Source organism: Phocoena sinus, chromosome X, assembly GCF_008692025.1.
Source record: "Phocoena sinus isolate mPhoSin1 chromosome X, mPhoSin1.pri, whole genome shotgun sequence".
NCBI classification, from domain to species: domain Eukaryota; kingdom Metazoa; phylum Chordata; class Mammalia; order Artiodactyla; family Phocoenidae; genus Phocoena; species Phocoena sinus.
In genome coordinates, this window is record NC_045784.1 from 72,543,624 (window position 1) to 72,567,714 (window position 24,091).

Below are 24,091 nucleotides of genomic sequence, written 5' to 3' on the forward strand. Positions count from 1 at the left end.
TGGACAACATCTTGAAAATCATCTCTTACTGGAGTATTACTGTCTTCTCAAGTAAATAGAATGCTCTCAATATTCCTTTCCCACATCACTACAGGGTAGATATAGCCTAATTTCTTTGCTATAGATAGCACACGTTTGTAAATATGTATTGTGAAAGGGAGCTGTTAGGTATTTTTTTAAATTTAGTTACTGATTTTGACAATAAGTTAGTATTTGTCTGACCCTGATTACCATAAACTTACTAAAGTTGAATTATGCCAATCTGTGTTACTATTTCTGGAGGATTTTAAAAAAATGTTTACGTAACTGCTACATTCCCTGTTTTTATTTTTAATTTTCTACTTAAATTTTTATGTATCTAAGGTAAACTTTTGACACTTTCAAGTGTTACTCAGTAACAATTACATCACAATTATTGAGTGTTCATAAATTCTAAAATAATTTTGTTCTTTCGTACATCATAATTAAAGTACTAGGTGCTTGAAATGCTTTAACATTAATTAATGTTCTATAATTTAATAATACAGTAAAAACCATACCTATCCAAGCCACACTGAGGTGGGCAGTTATTTATTCTGTCTAATTTAAGATTGGCCTTTTAAGTGCCAGAACTTTAATTTTGATGAAGATTAGAGCTCAAGTGTACCATGTACTTCCCATCCATCTTAAACCTATTCATCATCATTCGGTATCTTCATTGTTTAACTTTGCCGATTTTAATATGCTATAGCTGTTATTCTTAATGAAGATGCTATATAGATAGTGAATGGTATTGAACGCAGAAATAGCCTTAGGATACACTATCTTGAAAACATTTCTGGTGTCATTTTCTTTTTTTGAAATAAAATATATGCAACTTCTTAGCTTTGTGGGCAGTGTCACATGCTCAATAAACTGAAGGCAGCCTTTTTCCAAGTGTTTTTCTGCCCTCCAAAGGTCACTGCTGATACTTGTGTCCTTTTCCTTGTCTGCCCCATTGAAAATATTCTGTATGTTTCCTGCACCATTAACATAAGATACTTTCTGATGCATAGTAGTAGGCATTCAAAAAACATTATTTATCCCTTTCCTGTTACTAATATATTAGAGCAGAAGTATTATTTTGTCATCACATTTATCTTCAGATAATTTCACTTTTACAGATGCGCTATAGGTCACTACTTCCTCTTAGTATTCCTTGATATTTAATTTCCAAGAAAAGACCAGATCCTATGCACCATTTCAAATGGCATTTTAAATATAGGCAACAGAGCAGAGAGATGGAAGAACCTGGGTTTTTGATAAGTCACCAAATCAATCCTAAAGTTCTGTCTACTTCTAGACTTCCTATTACATGAGAGAATAATGTTTGTCATTGTTGAAGCCTGTTTAAGTTGGGGGAGATTCGAAAACTTTAGCCAAAACCATCCTAAATCCCCAATATTGAATTTTTGTAAAGATTAAAAAACTCAGTGGATGTAAAGCACCTGGCACATAGTAAGGGCTCCAAAAACACAGAACACCCTGTCTTCAGGGATCCTTTATATTTTCAGGGACATTATATTAAGGCATAGAACAGGTACCACTACCAGGTTGTAGAGCTGTTGCATTTTTAACTTCATTGCTGATTCTCTTTCTTTCCCAACCATGGTGTGTGCCTCTGCTACTATCTTTTATTCTGCTTTTATTCTTTCTTATCTCTTACATTTCTTGTTACTTTTTCCACTTTTTGGCTTTTGTATAATAAATCTAGCCTTTTATAAACACAACTAGCCAATTAGAATACGCTTGCCTGTAATACTCATCTCTATGGTTCTTTTCCCTTTTGTCGGTTACTGGATGTTCAGGGACAGCTTCTTGGCCACAAGAGATTCTACAACATGAGGTCTTGTTTCTTTTCCCCCTACCCACGTTTTAGAACTCCTCTAGGTACCTAAAAGTTTTAGGTAGCAAATGTCATACTGTACCTAATAATAAGCATGGTTTATGAAACAGACAGATTTCTAAAAGCTGCAGGAAAATTAATCTTACTTTGGAGTCACACCATTTTTCTTAGTCAGCTCCAGCTGCTATAACAAAATACCCCAGACTGGCTGGTTTAAACAACAGGTATTTATTTCTCACAGTTCTGAAGGCTGGGAAGTCCAAGATCATGGTGCCAGCAGATTTGGTTGTTGATGAGGGCTCTCCTCCTGGGTTGCATACTGCCACCATCAAGCTGTGTGCTCTCATGACATCTTCTTTGTGCATGCTGCAGGGGAGGTGGGGAGAGTTCTCATGTCTCTTCCTTTTCGTATAAAGACACTCATCTCATTATTGGGGGGCTCCACCCTTGTGACATCTTCTGAACTTAATCACTTCGCAAAAGCCACACCTCCTAATACCACCACATTAGGGGTTAGTACATCAACATAGGAAACTGGGGGGATACTACAAACATTCAGTCCATAGTACCATGTATATTTTTACATCTTAACATTAGGTAAGTTTGATGTCATTGGGAAAAAAATACATTTTCTTGCAGAATGTCTCCCGAGCACCCCGTTATTTCAGTTTGGGATTGCATTTAATCATCATGTGTCCCCATAGTGTTGTTAGACTAGAAGTAATAAAACTGCTATTCAAATATTTTATAAATATTATTTTAGAAAAACACTGGGTGATAGTGGATAGCTATCATAGAAAGAAGCCTTGTGTTTATAGTACAAGTAACAGGTTTCATAATTTTTCCCAGGTGGTACTATTTTGGTTTTGTTTTTAGCAAAAATGTCAGTTCACGGCTAAGGGGAAAATAAGAACTTTCATGATTTGACAGGTTTTATGTCAAATAAGCGAACAAATGTTTCTTTAATAGATTTTGGATTTATTTGTAGACTTTTCATGACCATTAATAAATTACACTATGTTCGTATTTCATAAGCTTGGTGTTTCATACCATAACAAATTTCAGATGAGAGACCTGTTTGAGGCATAAATCTGGCTTATTCCAAGATTACACCTATGGAATAATATATAATAATGTATAAACAAAGAGGTTATCCTCTTTTATTTTATTTATTTATTTATTTTTACATCTTTATTGGAGTATAATTGCTTTACAATGGTGTGTTAGTTTCTGCTTTATAACAAAGTGAATCAGTTATACATATACATATGTTCCCATATCTCTTCCCTCTTGCGTCTCCCTCCCTCCCACCCTCCGTATCCCACCCCTCCAGTTGGTCACAAAGCACTGAGCTGATCTCCCTGTGCTATGCGGCTGCTTCCCACTAGCTATCTACCTTAAGTTTGGTAGTGTATGTATGTCCATGCCTCTCTCTCACTTTATCACAGCTTACCCTTCCCCCTCCCCATATCCTCAACTCCATTCTCTAGTAGGTCTGTGTCTTTATTCCTGTCTTACCTCTAGGTTCTTCATGACATTTAATTTTTCTTAAATTCCATATATATGTGTTGGTATACGGTATTTGCCTTTCTCCTCTTACTTACTTCACTCTGTATGACAGACTCTAGATCTATCCACCTCATTACAAATAGCTCAATTTTATTTCTTTTTATGGCTGAGTAATATTCCATTGTATATATGTGCCACATCTTCTTTATCCATTCATCCGATGATGGACACTTAGGTTGTTTCTATCTCCGGGCTATTGTAAATAGAGCTGCAATGAACATTTTGGTACATGACTCTTTTTGAATTATGGTTTTCTCAGGGTATATGCCCAGTAGTGGGATTGCTGGGTCATATGGTAGTTCTATTTGTAGTTTTTTAAGGAACCTCCATACTGTTCTCCATAGTGGCTGTACCAATTCACATTCCCACCAGCAGTGCAAGAGTGTTCCCTTTTCTCCACACCCTCTCCAGCATTTGTTGTTTGTAGATTTTTTGATGATGGCCATTCTGACAGATGTGAGATGATATCTCATTGTAGTTTTGATTTGCATTTCTCTAATGATTAATGATGTTGAGCATTCTTTCATGTGTTTGTTGGCAGCCTGTATGTCTTCTTTGGAGAAATGTCTATTTAGGTCTTCTGCCCATTTTTGGATTGGGTTGTTTGTTTTTTTGTTATTGAGCTGCATGAGCTGCTTGTAAATTTTGGAGATTAATCCTTTGTCAGTTGCTTCATTTGCAAATATTTTCTCCCATTCTGAGGGTTGTCTTTCGGTCTTGTTTATGGTTTCCTTTGCTGTGCAAAACCTTCTAAGTTTCATTAGGTCCCATTTGATTATTTTTGTTTTATTTCCATTTCTCTAGGAGGTGGGTCAAAAAGGATCTTGCTGTGATTTATGTCATGGAGTGTTCTGCCTATCCTTTCCTCTAAGAGCTTGATAGTTTCTGGCCTTACATTTAGGTCTTTAATCCCTTTTGAGCTTATTTTTGTATATGGTGTTAGGGACTGATCTAATCTCATACTTTCACATGTACCTGTCCAGTTTTCCCAGCACCTCTTATTGAAGAGGCTGTCCTTTCTCCACTGTACATTCCTGCGTCCTTTATCAAAGATAACGTGACCATATGTGCGTGGGTTTATCCCTGGGCTTTCTATCCTGTTCCATTGATCTGTCTTTCTGTTTTTGTGCCAGCACCGTACTATCTTGATTACTGTAGCTTTGTAGTATAGTCTGAAGTCAGGGAGCCTGATTCCTCCTGCTCCATTTTTCATTCTCAAGATTGCTTTGCCTATTCTGGGTATTTTGTGTTTCCATACAAATTGTGAAATTTTTTGTTCTAGTTCTGTGAAAAATGCCAGTGGTAGTTTGATAGGGATTGCAATGAATCTGTAGAATGCTTTGGGTAGTAGAGTCATTTTCACAATGTTGATTCTTCCAATCTAAGAACATGGTATGTCTCTCCATCTATTTATATCATCTTTAATTTCTTTCATCAGTGTCTTATAATTTTCTGCATATACGTCTTGTGTCTCCTTAGGTAGTTTTATTCCTAGATATTTTATTCTTTTTGTTGCAGTGGTAAATGGGAGTGTTTTCTTGATTTCACTTTCAGATTTTTCATCATTACTGTATAGGAATGCCAGAGATTTCTGTGCATTAATTTTGTGTCCTGCTACTTTACCAAATTTATTGATTAGCTCTAGTAGTTTTCTGATAGCATGTTTAGGATTCTCTATGTATAGTATCATGTCATCTGCAAACAGTGACAGCTTTACTTCTTCTTTTCCGATTTGGATTCCTTTTATTTCCTTTTCTTCTCTGATTGCTGTGGCTAAAACTTCCAAAACTATGTTGAGGGAGAGTGGTGAGAGTTCAAAACCTTGTCTTGTTCCTGATCTTAGTGGAAATGCTTTCAGTTTTTCACCATTGAGGACGATGTTGGCTGTGGGTTTGTCATATATGGCCTTTACTGTGTTGAGGAACGTTCCCTCTTTGCCTACTTTCTGCAGGGTTTTTATCATAAATGGGTGTTGAATTTTGTCGAAAGTTTTCTCTGCATCTATTGAGATGATCATATGGTTTTTCTCCTTCAATTTGTTAATATGCTGTATCAGGTTGATTGATTTGCGTATATTGCAGAATCCTTGCATTCCTGGAATAAACCCCATTTGATCATGGTGTATGATCCTTTTAATGTACTGTTGGATTCTGTTTGCTAGTATTTTGTTGAGAATTTTTGCATCTATGTTCATCAGTGATATTTGCCTGTAGTTTTCTTTCTTTGTGACATCCTTGTCTGGTTTTAGTATCAGGGTGATGGTAGCCTCGTAGAATGAATTTCGGAGTGTTCCTGCCTCTGATGTATTTTGGAAGGGTTTGAAAAGGATAGGTGTTAGCTCTTTTCTAAATGTTTGATAGAATTCGCCTGTGAAGCCATCTGGTCCTGGGCTTTTGTTTGTTGGAAGATTTTTTAATCACAGTTTCAGTTTCAATGCTTGTGATTGGTCTGTTCATATTTTGTGTTTCTTCCTGATTCAGTCTTGGCAGGTTGTGCATTTTTAAGAATTTGTGCATTTCTACCAGGTTGTCCATTTTATTGGCATAGAGTTGCTTCTGGTAATCTCTCATGATCTTGTGTATTTTTTAAACATCTTTATTGGAGTACAATTGCTCTACAATGGTGTGTTAGATTCTGCTGTACAACAAAATGAATCAGTTATATATATACATATGTTCCCATATCTCTGCCCTGTTGCATCTCTCTCCCTTCCACCCTCCCTATCCCACCCCTTCAGGCGATCACAAAGCACCGAGCTGTTCTCCCTGTGCTATGCTGCTGCTTCCCACTAGCTATCTACCTTACGTTTGGTAGTGTATATATGTCCATGTCTCTCTCTCGCTTTGTCACAGCTTTCCCTTCCCCCTCCCCATATCCTCAACTCCATTCTCTAGTAGGTCTGTGTCTTTATTCCTGTCTTACCCCAATTTTCTTCATGACATTTTTTTTCTTAAATTCCATATATACGTGTTAGCATACGGTATTTGTCTCTCCGTTTCTGACTTACTTCACTCTGTATGATAGACTCTACGTCTATCCACCTCATTACAAATAGCTCAATTTCATTTCTTTTTGTGGCTGAGTAATATTCCATTGTATATATGTGCCACATCTTCTTTATCCATTCATCCGATGATGGACACTTAGGTTGTCTCCATCTCCGGGCTATTGTAAATAGACCTGCAATGAACATTTTGGTACATGACTCTTTTTGACTTATGGTTTTCTCAGGGTATATGCCCAGTAGTGGGATTGCTGTGTCATATGGTAGTTCTATTTGTAGTGTTTTAAAGAACCTCCAGAGTGTTGTCCACAGTGGCTGTATCAATTTACATCCCCACCAACAGTGCAAGGGTGTTCACTTTTCGCCACACCCTCTGCAGCATTTATTGTTTGTAGATTTTTTGATGTTGGCCATTCTGACTGGTGTGAGATGATATCTCATTGTAGTTTTGATTTGCATTTCTCTAATCATTAGTGACATTGAGCATTCTTTCATCTGTTTGTTGGCAGTCTGTATACCTTCCTTGGAGAAATGTCTGTTTAGGTCTTCTGCCCATTTTTGGATTGGGTTGTTTGTTTTTTTGTTACTGAGCTGCATGAGCTGCTTATAAATTTTGGAGATTAATCTTTTGTCAGTTTCTTCATTTGCTAATATTTTCTGCCATTCTGAGGGTTGTCTTTTGGTCTTGTTTATGGTTTCCTTTGCTGTGCAGAAGATTTGAAGTTTCATTAGGTCCCATTTGTTTATTTTTGTTTTTATTTCCATTACTCTAGGAGGTGGGTCAGAAAGGATCTTGCTGTGATTTATGTCATAGAGTGTTCTGCCTATGTTTTCCTCTAAGAGCTTCATAGTTTCTTACCTTACGTTTAAGTCTTTAAGCCATTTTGAGCTTATTTTTGTGTATCGTGTTAGGGAGTGATCTAATATCATACTTTTACATGTACCTGTCCAGTTTTCCCAGCACTACTTATTGAAGAGGCTGTCCTTTCTTCCCTGTACATTCCTGCCTCCTTTATCAAAGATAAGGTGACCATATGTGTGTGGGTTTATCACTAGGCTTTCTATCCTGTTCCATTGATCTGTCTTTCTGTTTTTGTGCCAGTGCCATACTGTCTTGATTACTGTAGCTTTGTAGTATAGTCTGAAGTCAGGGAGCCTGATTCCTCCAGCTCCCTTTTTCGTTCTCAAGATTGCTTTGGCTATTCTGGGTCTTTTGTGTTTCCATACAAATTGTGAAATTTTTTGTTCTAGTTCTGTGAAAATTTCCAGTTGTGGTTTGATAGGGATTGCATTGAATCTGTAGATTGCTTTGGGTAGTAGAGTCATTTTCACAATGTTGATTCTTCCAACCCAAGAGCATGGTATATCTCTCCATCTATTTATATCATGTTTAATTTCTTTCATCAGTGTCTTATAATTTTCTGCATACAGGTCTTTTGTCTCTTTAGGTAGTTTTATTCCTAGATATTTTATTCTTTTCATTGCAATGGTAAATGGGAGTGTTTTCTTGATTTCACTTTCAGAGTTTTCATCATTAGTGTATAGGAATGCCAGAGATTTCTGTGCATTAATTTTGTACCCTGCTACTTTACCAATTTCACTGATTAGCTCTAGTAGTTTTCTGGTAGCATCTTTAGGATTCTCTATGTATAGTATTGTGTCGTCTGCAAACAATGACAGCTTTCCTTCTTCTTTTCCAATTTGGATTCCTTTTATTTCCTTTTCTTCTCTGATTGCTGTGGCTAAAACTTCCAAAACTATGTTGAGGGAGAGTGGTGAGAGTTCGAAACCTTCTCTTGTTCCTGATCTTAGTGGAAATGCTTTCAGTTTCTCACCATTGAGGATGATGTTGGCTGTGGGTTTGTCATATATGGCCTTTATTATGTTGAGGAAAGTGCCCTCTATGCCTACTTTCTGCAGAGTTTTTATCATAAATGGGTGTTGAATTTTGTCGAAAGTTTTCTCTGCACCTATGGAGATGATCATATGGTTTTTCTCCTTCAGTTTGTTAATATGGTGTATCAGGTTGATTGATTTGCGTATATTGAAGAATTCTTGCTTTCCTGGAATAAATCCCACTTGATCACGGTGTATGATCCGTTTAATGTGCTGTTGGATTCTGTTTGCTAGTATTTTGTTGAGGATTTTTGCATCTATGTTCGTTAGTGTTATTGGCCTGTAGTTTTCTTTCTTTGTGACATCCTTGTCTGGTTTTGGTATCAGGGTGATGGTGGCCTCGTAGAATGAGTTTGGGAGTGTTCCTCCCTCTGCTATATTTTGGAAGAGTTTGAGAAGGATAGGTGTTAGCTGTTCTCTGAATGTTTCATAGAATTAGCCTGTGAAGCCATCTGGTCCTGGGCTTTTGTTTGTTGGAAGATTTTTAATCACAGTTTCAATTTCAGTGCTTATGATTGGTCTGTTCATATTTTCTATATCTTCCTGATTCAGTCTTGGCAGCTTGTGCCTTTCTAAGAATTTGTCCATTTCTTCCAGGTTGTCCATTTTATTGGCATAGAGTTGCTTGTAGTAATCTCTCATGATCTTTTTTATTTCTGCAGTGTCAGTTGTTACTTCTCCTTTTTCTTTTCTAATTCTATTGATTTGAGTCTTCTCCCTTTTTTCTTGATGTGTCTGGCTAATGGTTTGTCCCTTTTTTTTATCTTCTCAGAGAACCAGCTTTTAGTTTTATTGATCTTTGCTATCATTTCCTTCATTTCTTTTTCATTTATTTCTGATCTGATCTTTATGATTTCTTTCCTTCTGCTAACTTTGGGAGTTTTTTCTTCTTTCTCTAATAGCTTTAGGTGCAAGGTTAGGTTGTTTATTCGAGATGTTTCCTGTTTCTTAATGTAGGATTTTATTGATATAAACTTCCCTCTTAGAACTGCTTTTGCTGCATCTCATAGGTTTTGGGTCATCCTGTCTCCATTGTCATTTGTATCTAGGTACTTTTTGATTTCCTCTTTGATTTCTTCATTGATCATTTTATTATTAAGTAGTGTATTGTTTAGCCTCCATGTGTTTGTATTTTTTACAAATCTTTTCCTGTAATTGATATCTAGTCTCATAGCGTTGTGTTTGGAGAAGATACTTGATACAATTTCTGTTTTCTTAAATTTACCAAGGCTTGATTTGTGACCCAGGATATGATCTATCCTGGAGAATGTTCCATGAGCACTTTAGAAGAATGTGTATTCTCTTGTTTTTGGAAGAAATGTCCTATAAATATGAATTAAGTCCATCTTTTTTAATGTATCATTTAAAGCTTGTGTTTCCTTATTTATTTTCATTTTGGATGATCTGTCTATTGTTGAAAGTGAGGTGTTAAAGTCTCCTACTATGACTCTGTTAGTGTTGATTTCCCCTTTTATGGCTGTTAGTATTTGCCTTATGTATTGAGGTGCTGGTGTGTTGGGTGCATAAATATTTACAATTGTTCTATCTTCTTCTTGGATTGATCCCTTGATCATTATGTAGTGTGCCTCTTTGTCTCTTCTAATAGTTTTCATTTTAAAATCTATTTTGTCTGATATGAGAATTGCTACTCCAGCTTTCTTTTGATTTCCATTTGCATGGAATATCTTTTTCCATCCCCTTACTTTCAGTTTGTATGTGTGTCTATATTTTTAGTGGGTCTCTTTTAGACAGCATATATATGGGTCTTGTTTTTGTATCCATTCAGCCAATCTGTGTCTTTTGGTGGGAGCATTTAGTCCATATACATTTAAGGTAATTATCGATATGTATGTTCCTATTCCCGTTTTCTTAATTGTTTTGGGTTCGTTATTGTAGGTCTTTTCCTTCTCTTGTGTTTCTTGCCTAGAGCAGTTCCTTTAGCATTTGTTGTAAAGTTGGTTTGGTGGTGCTGAAATCTCTCAGCTTTTGCTTGTCTGTAAAGCTTTTAATTTCTCCATCAAATCTGAATGAGATCCTTGCTGGGTAGTGTAATCTTGGTTGTAGGTTTTTCTCCTTCATCACTCTAAATATGTCCTGCCAGTCCCTTCTGGCTTGCAGAGTTTCTGCTGAAAGATGAGCTGTTAACCTTAGGGGATTCCTTTGTGTGTTATTTGTTTTTGTTTCCCTTGCTGCTTGTAATATGTTTTCTTTGTATTCAATTTTTGACAGTTTTACTAATATGTGTCTTGGCGTATTTCTCCTTGGATTAATCCTGTTTGGGGCTCTCTGTGCTTCCTGGACTTAACTATTTCCTTTCCCATATTAGGGAAGTTTTCAACTATAATGTCTTCAAATATTTTCTCAGTCACTTTCTTTTTCTCTTCTTCTGGAACCCCGTTAATTCGAATATTCGTGCATTTAGTGTTTTCCCAGAGGTCTCTGAGACTGTCCTCAGTTCTTTTCCTTTTGTTTTCTTTATTCTGCTCTGCAGTAGTTATTTCCACTATTTTATCTTCCAGGTCACTTATCCGTTCTTCTGCCTCAGTTATTCTGCTATTGATCCCTTCTAGAGTATTTTTAATTTCATTTATTGTGTTGTTCATCGTTGCTTGTTTCATCTTTAGTTCTTCTAAGTCGTTGTTAAATGTTTCTTGCATTTTGTCTATTCTATTTCCAAGATTTTGGATCATATTTACTATCATTATTCTGAATTCTTTTTCAGGTAGACTGCTTATTTCCTCTTCATTTGTTAGGTCTGCTGGGTTTTTATCTTGCTCCTTCATCTGCTGTGTGTTTATCTCTCTTCTCATTTTGCTTATCTTACTGTGTTTGGGGTCTCCTTTTTGCAGGCTGCAGGTTTGTAGTTCCCGCTGTTTTTCATGTCTGTCCCCAGTGGCTAATGTTGCTTCAGTAAGTTGTTTAGGTTTTCTGGTGGAGGGGACTTGTGCCTGTGTTCTGGTGGATGAGGCTGGATCTTGTCTTTCTGGTGGGCAGGTCCACGTCTTGTGGTATGTTTTGGGGTGTCTGTGGACTTATGATTTTAGGCAGACTCTCTGCTAGTGGGGGGGCTTGTGTTCCTGTCTTGCTAGTTGTTTGGCATAGGGTGTCCAGCACTGTAGCTTGCTGGTTGTTGAGTGAAGCTCGGTGCTGGTGTTGAGATGGAGATCTCGGGGAGATTTTCGCCATTTGATACTATGTGGAGCTGGGAGGGCTCTTGTGGACCAGTGTCCTGAATTTGTCTCTCCCACCTCAGAGGCACAGCACTGAATCCTGGCTGCAGGACCATGAGCCTTTCATCCACACAGCTCAGAATAAAAGGGAGAAAAAAGTAGAAAGAAAAATTTAGAAGTAGAAAGAAAGAAATAAAGAAAGAAAGAAAGAAAGAAAGAAAGAAAGGAGGGAGGGAGGATGGAAGGAAGGAGGGAAGGAAGAAAAAAAGAAAGAAAGAAGATAAAGTAAAATAAAGTAAGATAAAATATAATAAAGTGATTAAAATAAAAAATAATTATTAAGAAAAAAAAACGGACAGATAGAATCCTAGGACAAATGCTGGAAGCAAAGCTATACAGACAAAATCTCACACAGAAGCATACACCTACACACTCACAAAAAGAGGAAAAGGGGAAAAAATCATAAATCTTGCTCTCAAAGTCCACCTCCTCAATTTGGGATGATTCATTGTCTATTCATGTATTCCACAGATGCGGGGTACATCAAGTTGATTGTGGACCTTTAATCCGCTGCTTCTGAGGCTGCTGAGAGAGATTTCTCTTTCTCTTCTTTGTTCTCACAGCTCCCAGGGGCTCAGCTTTGGATTTGGCCCTTCCTCTGCGTGTAGGTCGCCGGAGGGCATCTTTTCTTAGCTCAGACAGGAAGGGGTTAAAGGAGCAGCTGCTTCGGGGACTCTGGCTCACTCAGGCCGGGGTGGGGGGTGGCACGGAGTGCAGGGCGAGCCTGCGGCGGAAGAGGCCAGCGTGACGTTGCACCAGCCTGAGTGAGGCACGCCGTGCGTTCTCCCAGGGATGTTGTCCCTGAATCCCGGGACCCTGGCAGTGGTTGGCTGCACAGGCTCCCCGGAAGGTGGGTGTGGATAGTGACCTGTGCTTGCACACAGGCTTCTTGGTGGCGGCAACAGCAGCCTTAGCGTCTCATGCCCGTCTGTGAGGTCTGCGCCTTTAGCCGCGGCTCGCGCCCGTCTCTGGAGCTCCTTTAAGCAGTGCTCTTAATCCCCTCTCCTTGAGCACCAGGAAACAAAGAGGGAAGAAAAAAATCTCTTGCCTCTTTGGCAGGTCCAGACATTTCCCTGGACTCCCTCCCGGCTAGCCGTGGTGCACTAACCCCCTGCAGGCTGTGTTCTTGCCGCCAACCCCAGTCCTCTCCCTGCACTTCGTCCGAAACCCCCCATGCCTCAGCTCCAAGCCCACCCTGCCCCATCGGGTAAGCAGACCAGCCTCTTGGCACTCACCAGCCTGATCCTCTGTGCGGGAATCTCACCGCTTTGCCCTCCGCACCCCTGTTGCTGTGCTCTACTCCGCGGCTCCAAAGCTTTCCTCCTCCGCCACCCGCAGTCTCCGCCTGCGAAGGGGCTTCCCAGTGTTTGGAAACCTTTCCTCTTCACAACTCCTTCCCACTGGTGCAGGTCCCGTCCCTATCCTTTTGTCTCTGTTTATTCTTTTTTCTTTTTCCCTACCCAGGTACGTGGGGAGTTTCTTGCCTTTTGGGAGTTCTGAGGTCTTCTGCCAGTGTTCAGTAGGTGTTCTGTAGGAGTTGTTCCACGTGTAGATGTATTTCTGGTGTATCTGTGGGGAGGAAGGTTATCTCTGCATCTTATTCTTCCGCCATCTTCCTCTCATCCCCCTCCTCTTTTATTTTTTATTGAGGTATAGTTGATGTATAATATTATATAAATTACAGGTGAACAGTATAGTGTTTCACAACTTTTGAAGGTCATGTCCCATTTATAGTTATAAAATATATTCCCTCTGTTGTACAATATATCCTTGTAGCTTATTTTATATGCACTAGTTTGTACCTCTTAATCCCCTACCCCTGTACAGTCACTTCCCCTCCCTCTCCCCACTGGTAACCACTGGTTTGTTCTCTATGTCTGTGAGTCTGCTGCTTTTTTGTTATATTCACTAGTTTGTTATATTTTTTAGATTCCACATGTAAGTGATATTTGTCTTTCTCTCTCTGACTTATTTCACTTAGCATAATGTCCTCCAAGTCTATGTTGCTGCAAATGGCAAATTTTCATTCTTTTTTATGGCTGAGTAATATTCCATTGTGTGTGTGTGTGTGTGTGTGTGTGTGTGTGTGTGTGTGTGTGTGTATACATACATCTTTATTGATCTATCTGTTGATGGACACTTAGGTTGCTCCCATATCTTGGCAGTTGTAAATAATGATGCTGTATGAACATTGGGGTGCATGTAAAATTTCAAATTAGTGTTTTTATCTTTTTCAGATATATACCCAGGAGTGGAATTGTTGGGTCATATGGTACTTCTGTTTTTAGTTTTTTTGAGAAGCCTCCGTACTGATTTCCACAGTGGCTGCACCACTCTACATTTCCACCAACAGTGTACAAGTGTTCCCTTTCAGAGAGGTTATCTTGGATATACTAATTATTATCCCCATCTCTAAGTTTTAACACTTCAGGAGAGTGGTAATGATCTGTAGGCCAAATGAAAATCTAAAGAATGGATAAAGGTGATATGATTACTTCATATTTTAAACCTTACATCTTACATTTGTCCAAGGATAGGTTACTTTGACCTGATGATTTACTATCATGTTAGTTTATACTAAAACATGTACTTGATACAAGGCTGGAGTAAAGTAGCTACAACTGCTAAGATTTAGTCCTTGTCTTTAAGGAAAATGCCCTTGGAAGTAGTACAGGAGACACAGTATTATAGGTTTGTTTTCATGATTTTATGAGACTATTTTCTGATTTATAGATTTAGACCATCTTTTAGAACCATTCCTATAAAAGGATAAAATTTCTCATTTTCCTATTTTCCTTTTACTTTCTTGAAAATGTAATGCCATTATATTCTTCTACAGTGGTATAAACAGTGTCCAGTTCTTTCTTCTGCTGTTTTCAGGTTAGCATATATGCCCTGAATGGATGGATATAGAGTTAAAACTGGTATGTTTGAAAGCAAAAATCATATAAATCATTTTCTTTTCTTATTGAATAAGTTTGACATGTAATGTTGTGTAAGTTTAAGGTGTACAGAGTGTTACTTTTATACATTTATATGTTATAATATGACTGCTGTTATAATAATATTTATCAAATTACATAATTACAGTACAATATTGTCTTTATTGTGCATTAGATCTCTGTGGCTTATTTACTACTTATAAGTTTGTACCCTTAAAACCCGTCAATCTTATTCCCCTCTCCCACTTCTCTTAGTAACCATCATTTTACTCTCTGGTTTTTACAGGTTTGACTTTTTTAGATTTCACATATAAATGACATCATCCAGTACTTTTGCTTCTCTGACTTACCTGGCTTAGTATAATGTGCTCAAAGTCCATCCATGTTGTTGCGAATGGTATGATATCCTCCTTTCTCATGGATGAATAATATTCCATTTGGTACGTGTACCACATCTTTTTTATCCATTCATCCATTGGTGGGTTTTTGGGTTGTTTCCGTATCTTGGCTGTTGTGAGTAATGCTGTGATAAACATAAGAGTGTATATATCTCATCAAAATCTTTTTTAATTAATTAATTAATTTTTTAAATTTTTGGCTGCATTGGGTCTTCATTGCGGCATGCAGGATCTTCTTTGAGGCATGGGAGATCTTTGTTGTGGCATGTGGGCTTCTCTCTAGTTGTGGCGTGCAGGTTTTTTCTCTCTAGTTGTGGCGCGTGGGCTCTGTAGTTTGCAGCATGTGGGCTGTCTAGTTGAGGTCCGCAAGTTCAGTAGTTGTGGCCCGCAGGCTTAGTTGCCCTGCGGCATGTGGGATCTTAGTTCCCTGACCAGGGATTGAACCTGTGTCTCCTGCATTGGAAGGCAGATTCTTTACCACTGGACCACCAGGGAAGTCCCCTCATCAAAATCTTAATCTCTTCTTTTTGATAGAATCATAAGAAAATCCTAAAGGTTGGAGCTCTAAGGCAGTGCTGTCCAATAAAACTTTCTTCAGTGGTGAAAATGTTCTATTTCTGTGCTGTCCAGTATGGTACCCACTGGAGTCACATGTATCTACTGAGGCCTTGAAATGTGGCTAAGGGAATGAAGTGGCCTTATTTTTCCAGCTCTCATACTGTGAACAAGTGTCCCTTTTGTGATAAATAGTGCTAAGTGTTTTCACTTTTTTTTTTTTTGGAAAAACTGAATTTTTAGTTTTTAAATTTTCATTAATTGAAACATAAACTTAAATAACACATGTGGATATTGTCTACCTTATTAGATAGTGCAATTCTAAGGCCCTAAGAGATTATCTGCTCAAGGTCTTTCATTTTACAAATAAAGATGCTTTGGCCCAGAGAGATGACATGACTAACTAGAGATTACATAGTTGTTCAAGAACAGAGCTGGGACTAAACACAAGTGTCTTGATGGCCAAGTCAGTGGTATTACTAGATCACTTTGAAATTTTAAGTTGCTAATCAAATTGGAATTATTACTTTTATTCCATTTATTGTGTTTAGTAATAATTACCCATTTTTCCTATCCTTTCTACTGCTTCCTCTCCTTCACACACACTTACATTATCTCCATTTTAAAAAAAATGATGTCTTTTTCAGCTCGGTGCTCTGTGACCACCTGGAGGGGTGGGATAGGGAGGGTGCGAGGGAGAGAGATGCAAGAGGGAAGAGATATGGGGACATATGTATATGTATAACTGATTCACTTTGTTATAAAGCAGAAACTAACTCACCATTGTAAAGCAATTATACTCCAATAAAGATATTAAGAAAAAAAATGCTGTCTTTAGGAAGAAGTTTTTATTTTTTATTTTTTTAGGAAGAAGGTTTTAAATTCATTTATTTAAGTAAAAGGTAATTTTTAGTTGTGTATGTTTTTAAATGACTTTTAAATTCTTGAAATTCCCTCTGTGGTCTTCGCATTTAAGATGTTCGGTGTGAGTAAAAGTGTGATTCTGATTATATAATCTAGAGTATTATTTCAATATAAGGTAATTATTTGTTGGTGACTTTCCTTCTGGTTTTTAGAGAAACAAAATGGCAATATCTTATCTGTAGTAAATTATATACTTGGAAATTATCACTGAACTTTAGAATCATGCATTGTCAAAATTAGAAGGAAGTGTAGACATTTTGTAGTGCAGCTTCCTTTCACAAATGGGCAATCTGACACACAGTGAGGGGGAATTAACTTGTAAAAGGTGACATAGTGAATTATTAGCAGAGCACAGACTAGAACACAGCTTTTCCAATTCACAGCCTGGTGTTCTTTCCACTGTATCACTACTTCCTCTCAGATCTTCACAAGTAAACAACTCAAAAGGCACTACAGCATACAAAGTTCTGTTAAGCTGCTGATGGCTGTACTGAACTTTGATGACTAATGTCAACTTGTCACAACTCATTGGGTGCTGAAAATAGACTCACCAAGTTCTTGAGCCAAATATTTTAAAGCAGTTTACACTTGCAATATTGCAAGCACAATTGAATTTTCTTACAAATCTCAACTCGAAGGTCTATCTGGCTGTTTGCGTGGGGTACTTTGTTGCATAGCTATATTCCAGTACACCATGGTGTCTTTTAATGTATTTCTCCGTCTTCTATATTTCCTGTGTCATGATAATATAATCAACTGATAAATCTTATTCCAATTCAGAACTACAGAATCTTGCTTTAACTTCATTAATCTTACATCTTTCTCCCACACTGAAAATCCCAATCTTTAAAATGCCAGCATATTTAAATGTCTCCTTGTATAACATACACAGAGCAGGTTCATAATAAAATATCAAAACTGCCACTAACAATATGATTATTAAGTTTTAAAGTTTGTTTGTTTGTTTGTTGATGTTCTCTTTGTCCTTTGGATATAGCCCAATTACTGGTTGTAAGTTCATTTTGAATTGTTCCTGTCTGTGTGATCATTGCCTCAACATTGTTTATTTCATTTTTCTTTTAGTTTTTAGGGCTTACCTTTCTAAATTTCAGTTTTGTTTTATACTTATCACAGGACTCTTGATTTAATAAAATAGCATTTACTACATGATAATATATCTCTAAAGCAGAATTAATGGTTAGGACTGATTTTAGATTAGCCTATAATAATTATATGCTCTTTCTTACAAAATAAGTAACAAAAATTCTTATAGAAGAGAACTTTAAATTTCAATTCTGTTAGTAAAGAAGAGAAAACAGATATGTTTGTACTCCCAAGTAAAGTTGGACCAGTTAATTCTCTGCCTTATTTTTCCGGCTCTCATACTGTGAACAAGTGTCCCTTTTGTGGTAAATAGTGCTAAGTGTTTTCACTTTTTTTTTTTTGGAAATGCTGCTATTTGAAATGTCTCCATGCATAGTGCAGAAGTGCTATCTAGTGTTCTTAAGTGCAAGAAAGCTGTGATATGCCTTAGGGAGAAAATATGTATGTTGGATAAGCTTCATCGTGGCATGAGTTATAGTGCTGTTGGCTGTGAGTTCAATGTTACTGAATCAACAGTATATAGTAAGCAAGGTGTCTTTAAACAGAAACACATATAAAACAAGGTTATGTATTGATCAGTTGATGAAAATGTAACCAGAGGTTCACAAGAAATTAACCCTGTATTTTCCCTAGGAGTAGTGTTCATTATTCCCTAAATCAGTGTTCATGGCTACTTTATGGAATATAACTACTGCAAATAATGCGAATCAACTATATTTTGATTACAGAAGTAATTGGAAGGGTTGAGTCTCATGGGGGAGTTAACTGATGCTCATCTTCAGTCTTGCTATTTGTAAATCTCTATATGATAGAATTCTGTTCTAGGGCCTGTTTGTTATCTTTAATAGGAAGGTAATTGATTTTAAACAAGACACATAATTTTGAATTGACAAGTCATTATTTTGAAGTTACAAATAATTTTAACTCAAGGTCTTACCTTGTGAAAACTAGGATTGCCTCTGCCCAATTTTAATACTATTTAACTAACAGCCTTATGAGCCTGTAAATTTTATAATACCCCCTGATGTTCTTTAAATATCTTATTTTATTTTCTAAATTAGGCATTGGCAATTGTTTTTTCTATAAAGGGGCAGATAGTAAATATGATAGACTTGTAGGACACAAAAGGTCACATATTCTTCTTTGTTTTCTGTTTATTTTGTTTTTATAAATTTTTAAATATGTTTTTAAAAAAAGCATTTTTAGCTCAGAGTCCAGACCAGATTTAGCCCAGATCTGTAGTTTACCAATCCATAGTCTAATTTTTTCAGTGTGGCATATAATCAGCTGTCTCTCTGGATAGTGATGCCTTTTTCATCAGTATAACCTGTGTTTTGAAAAGGCCTGAGTGTGCCAATCTGCCTCTTTTCTTTTCTTTTCTCTTCTTTTTTTGCAGTATGCGGGCCTCTCACTGTTCTGGCCTCTCCCATTGCAGAGCAGAGGCTCCGGATGCGCAGGCTCAGCGGTCATGGCTCATGGGCCTAGCCGCTCCACGGCATGTGGGATCTTCCCGGACCGGGGCATGAACCCGTGTCCCCTAGCATCGGCAAGTGGACTCTCAACCACTGCACCACCAGGGGAGCCCTGCCTCTTTTCTTTTGATCAAAGTCTTGGCCTTTTTTGTTTAGAGGCAGTAAGTATGCTATGTTTTTTATTGTTATTATGGCCCTCAGTAGAGCCTGATTAACATCAAATACATGTGAGAAGAAAAATGGGGAGTAAGCACCACCACTTAACATCTTTATTCAGCAATCAGAAAGAATGGGGAGCTAGAATTAATTGCCCATTTACCAAGTGCAAGCCATTTTTATGTAATTCTTTAATCCTCAAGATAATCATAAAAAGGAAGGCATTCCCATTTCTTTTCAGATATATAACCTGAGACTCTTAAGATAGCTCTGTTCAGTAGAAATTTCTTCAGTGATGGAAATATTGTATATCTGTGCCCTACATTATGCTGTTGAGCACTTGAAATGGGGCTAATGTGACTAAGGAACTAAATTTTAAATTTTATTTATTTTTAATAAATTTAAATTTAAATAACCATATACATCTAGTAATTACCATATTGGGCAGCATAATTCTTAAGAGCTTAAGTAACTTGCCCAGATTTAGATAGTAAGTTCCACAACTTGAGTTCAGAACAAGGTCTGTGCAACTCCTAAGCTTATGTTTTTACCATTATGCCACACTGCCTTATTAATAAAAGTCAAGGTGGATGGACCCTGCCCTAAAGAGTAGAAAATGTAGCAAAGATACTTAAGCATTTTTCAAGGTATACTGTATTAACTTTTTAGGCCACTAGTTCCATTAGTCAGTCCACACTCTGGAGCAGTTGATAATAATTATTAAGTAATACCTATGAATTTATTTTATAGTCTACATGCTATTATTTTTCCATTACGTGAAATAAAATAACTATACTAAGAACATAGGGTATTGAAATTTTTTCAGATATTAGCATACTTCAAATGTTCTATCTAGGGAGTAAGGTCTAATCCGGTATTTTTTAAATAGGTTTTAAATATTGTAAGAATTGACATGCTTCAAATAATCACTTCAGAGCTTTATTGAAAATTTTTTTCAGGTACACGGGAGAACATCCATTGCTGGCATCCATTTTAATATGTTTTTTATTGATACCCAACATTAGATACTGAGTGGAAATCTTATTTCATTAGTGAATACCAACTGTGTGTAAGAAATCAGAAGTGATGCCTTTTGGAAGGCAGGCCTAGATAAATTGTTCTGTGATGCTGACTTATGTACTAGAGGGAGGCTTGAAGGGGGAAAAACAGTGAACACAATTTCTTTTATTAGTGTTGAGTCTTCCTTTTACCCTATATTTCTGGAGTCTCAATCTAAATCAGAATCATGCCTAGTTTAAACAGGAAATTGCTTAACTAGTGCCTGCAGCTTCCCGTATTCTGTCCAGAAAATATTGAAAAATATGTCAGAAATGAAGTGCAGACACGATCACTGTTATTCAATAAGATTTGGAATCCTTTGGCCAGTGTTTCTTCCAGTTCTTGAACAATTCCACTTATGTGTAAGCCAGAGAGACCTCTTCCCTCTGGATGTCTTTGGTCAATTTCAGCAGGCCTCCTTCTGAGTCTAAAGAATCAAGCTCTTAAAATAGTCATTCCCTGGAAAGCTTTTCATTTGGCCTTGTTGAATGAATAATCTTTAGGAATTATTCTGTACCTGGATAAACACTGGAACACTTTGTTCTTAGAGCCAGTAATTTTCCTGCATTCTTAATTCAAATCAAGTTATATCTAAAACCAAGGTCACTTTTGGCTTTAGATCAAGCATGAAATAGGTGAAAAGGAATATGTTAGTTAGGGGCATAAGATTTGTAATGGTAGGTTGTTATTTTTTATAAATAATGTAATTATAAATTTTATTTCAAAATACAACCTGAATCACCCAGTACTCCAGATCACCCTTATCCTTTACTTTTTCCATAGCATTTATCGATTTTAATATACCATATAATATATGTATTATGTTTATCTCCTGCCTCTTCTCCACTAGAATGTCAGCTCCATGAGAGCAAGGATCTTTGCTTTGTTCCCTGATGGGTCTGGCATATAGTAATTGCTCAATAAATATTTGTGGACTGAGTGAATATCATAATCTATATCTCACTTCATCCCTCAAAGCTTATATTCACTTCTAACTAGTAATTATTATATTGCTATATTCCATATGAAGTAGATAGTTAACAAATTGGTAAAAATAAGACTCTACCATGAGAAAAGAATTTTAGGAATTATATCCTAAAAATGTATGAATAATTTGGATTGCTTGAGTTTTTAATAAATTTAATAAATTTAAATGAAACCAATAGTGTTCCTCAGATGCCCCCCAAACTTTATCAGGAAATAGAGGGTGGGAAGCTTTCAATTAAAAATACCTTTTTGATATATCTTTCTCAGATGGGAAAGCTGACAACCATGCCAGCAGCTCTAATATGTGCATCTATAAGTGTGCATGCGGCCAAAGAAGAGGAGTCCAGAAAGCATCTAGTGAAACCAGAGCAGGTAACTTGCCTACAAAAGTTTGAATTTTGTATAACAGAAATATGATGTAAAAGCTGTGAGGTTGGTTTGTTTGTTAGCTCTATTCATCAAAAACGTCTTTGAAGTATTTGTTAGGCTCGTTTTTTAAGTTGTGAGAAATAGTTACAAGGTGTCTCAAAGTAAACACTATTATATTTAATCCAAACATCTAAAATCCTAACTCCAATGAAAAACAATTGGTGATTTTTCTTAACGAATAATCAATGAGTAGTACAGGGTTTTAGTTCTTCTAAGCAGTCTGACTTTTCTTTCTTAAAATGTTTATACAGGTACACCTGATATTTGGAAGCCTGAGTTTAAGAAATTCATTAAGATCTCAGTTTTGAAAGTAATCTTAAATGTTTTCTAGTTCAGTCTTCACTGTGGTACCGTAGTCCCCTCTACAATAGGTACGCTAACTGGCTGTTTTCTTCTACATGAATAAAACTCTGGATAAAGGAACCTAAGGCAGTCCATTCCATTTTCTGGAAGCTTTCATTCAACTTAAGGTCCTTTCTTATGTCAAACATAAACCTGTGTCATAATTATAAGTTCTACCCATTGGCCCTGTATCTCTTGCATTGGTGCCATACAGAACAATTCTCATCTCTCTTCCACAAAACAACTCTTCAGATGTCAGTTACACTTTAAGTAGTTTTGCTTCCTGGATAAGTGTATTAGTAGTTTAACCATTCCTCATATGTCATAGCTTTGAGTTCCTTCACTTTCATGATCATTCTCTGCTAAACATGTTCAGGATGGTTAGTGTTTTCTTCGGGTGTAAGTATTTTGACTACCGCAGGATAGAGTCAGACTCTGAATTCTCTTGTTCTACATAATATATTTCTGTTAAAGCTGCCTAAGATCACATTTGTTTTTATATTTATTTTTGTTTTGAGTCATCACAATCAACCTTGCTTATAATCAGCCTTTGACCATGATATAGTGATTGTGCAGTTCTCTAAAATTCATTAAACTTTTTTACATGGGCCACTGGTAAGCTATGTCTTTTCTCAGTCTGTACTTAAGCATATAGACTTTTTGGACTTAGTTACAGGCACATTTATGTCTTTTTAACTTTTATCTTGTTGATCTAATCTATCATGCCAGCCTATTGGTATCTCATTGTAGTAACTGATTCTATTCACCATTGTACTTTTCATCTTTTCTAGCCTCAAGCTATTCTTGAATTTATCTACATGCTTAGAAATATAAACTCGAGTCATACAGGCCTGAAACTGAATCCTGACCCCACCACTGAGTAGTTGGATGGCATTGGACAGAATTCTTAGCAGTGGCATAAATATTCTGTGTATGAATATACCATTTTCAAATGTATAATTTTCATAAATTTTTGGAAATTTAACATTTCCAATTATTTTGCTAATGTAATCAATGCTTTGTCAAAACACCTTGTACATAAATCTTTATGTACATCTATAACTGTTTCCTTAGAATAAATTTCTAGAAATGGAATTGTAAGTCAGAAGGCATGAAAAATATCAATGTATTGCCAAACTGACATACATAAAGGTGGTATTTATTCATTTATTAAACAAAAAAATATTTCCTGAGCTTCTCTTATATATGTTTGAGTCATATACAAAGCACTGGGTAAAGTTTTTTTAATTTTCATTAGCAGTCTAGAATAGATTCGCTCTCCTATATACTTGCTGACTCTCAGTATTTTTTCTCCTTTTTATTAATCTTAGAGAGATGATGTTTTTAAGCCTACCTTGACACTCCTATGTTTGGAAAGCTCAAAATCTAGATTGGATAATAAGTAACTAGCATTTGTCCCTAATAGCTGAATTTACATATTTCTGAATTTTAAAATAAATTTTTGCTCTTTACTATATTATAGAATAAACAGGATTTCTTGGTATTTATTGTATTCCCCAGTACATTTTAAATAGAATTCAATTGAATTACTTATTAAATAAAGTTGCCAGCTGAGTGCTAGGGACTATTCATATAATCAGGATTCAATCCTTGAGAAACTTAGAATTGCTGAAGGAATGAAAATGTGATTTGCATGAACTATTCCCCGGTACTTTTATTGTGTAAAGTGAGTTATGCCTTTGTTTAAATCTATTTACAATAAATCTGTACTAAGCCAGAATGCTTTATGAATGAGGTGTTCTGGTTAATTGACTCTTCTGGTAAACTTGTGGCTAATGAGAAGATCCTTTTTCAGTTCAACTCTCTTGTTAAACATTGTTTTCAACTGTATCAATATACTCCTGCCTTATTAATTATGATGTCATGAATGTAATTAAATCTCTCTATTAGAAAACTCTGCAGAGCTGTGGGGTGACCCTTTTCTTAAACCATAAAATTCTCAGTATACAGACTGTAAAATGACTGGAGGTTGGGCTGTGTGTATACAGTCAGCCATAGACATTACCAGATGTTTCTTTTTAAAGTATTTCTATAATGTGAGTTTGACTTATTTGCTTGTCATTTGCTTGTTTTCGGCAAAAAATAACAGAGAAAAATATTGATTTGAGAGTTCTAGTTACTTTTGTTCAATTTAATTTA

General features: G+C 36.5%; 1 protein-coding gene across 4 annotated transcripts in view; it reads left to right on the forward strand.

Moving 5' to 3' along the window:
- The window catches only part of APOOL (apolipoprotein O like), a 118,052-nt gene that overhangs the window by 21,391 nt on the left and 72,570 nt on the right, over positions 1 to 24,091 (forward strand). For 2 of the 4 annotated variants that reach the window (XM_032620769.1, XM_032620771.1), the window contains exon 2: positions 21,428 to 21,532. In XM_032620769.1, the coding sequence (XP_032476660.1) occupies positions 21,428 to 21,532 (105 nt within the window). Of the gene's footprint in view, positions 1 to 14,926; positions 14,946 to 18,882; positions 19,120 to 21,427; positions 21,533 to 24,091 lie in introns of those variants that run through there. The other 2 variants (XM_032620768.1, XM_032620770.1) reach the window with 2 other exon arrangements.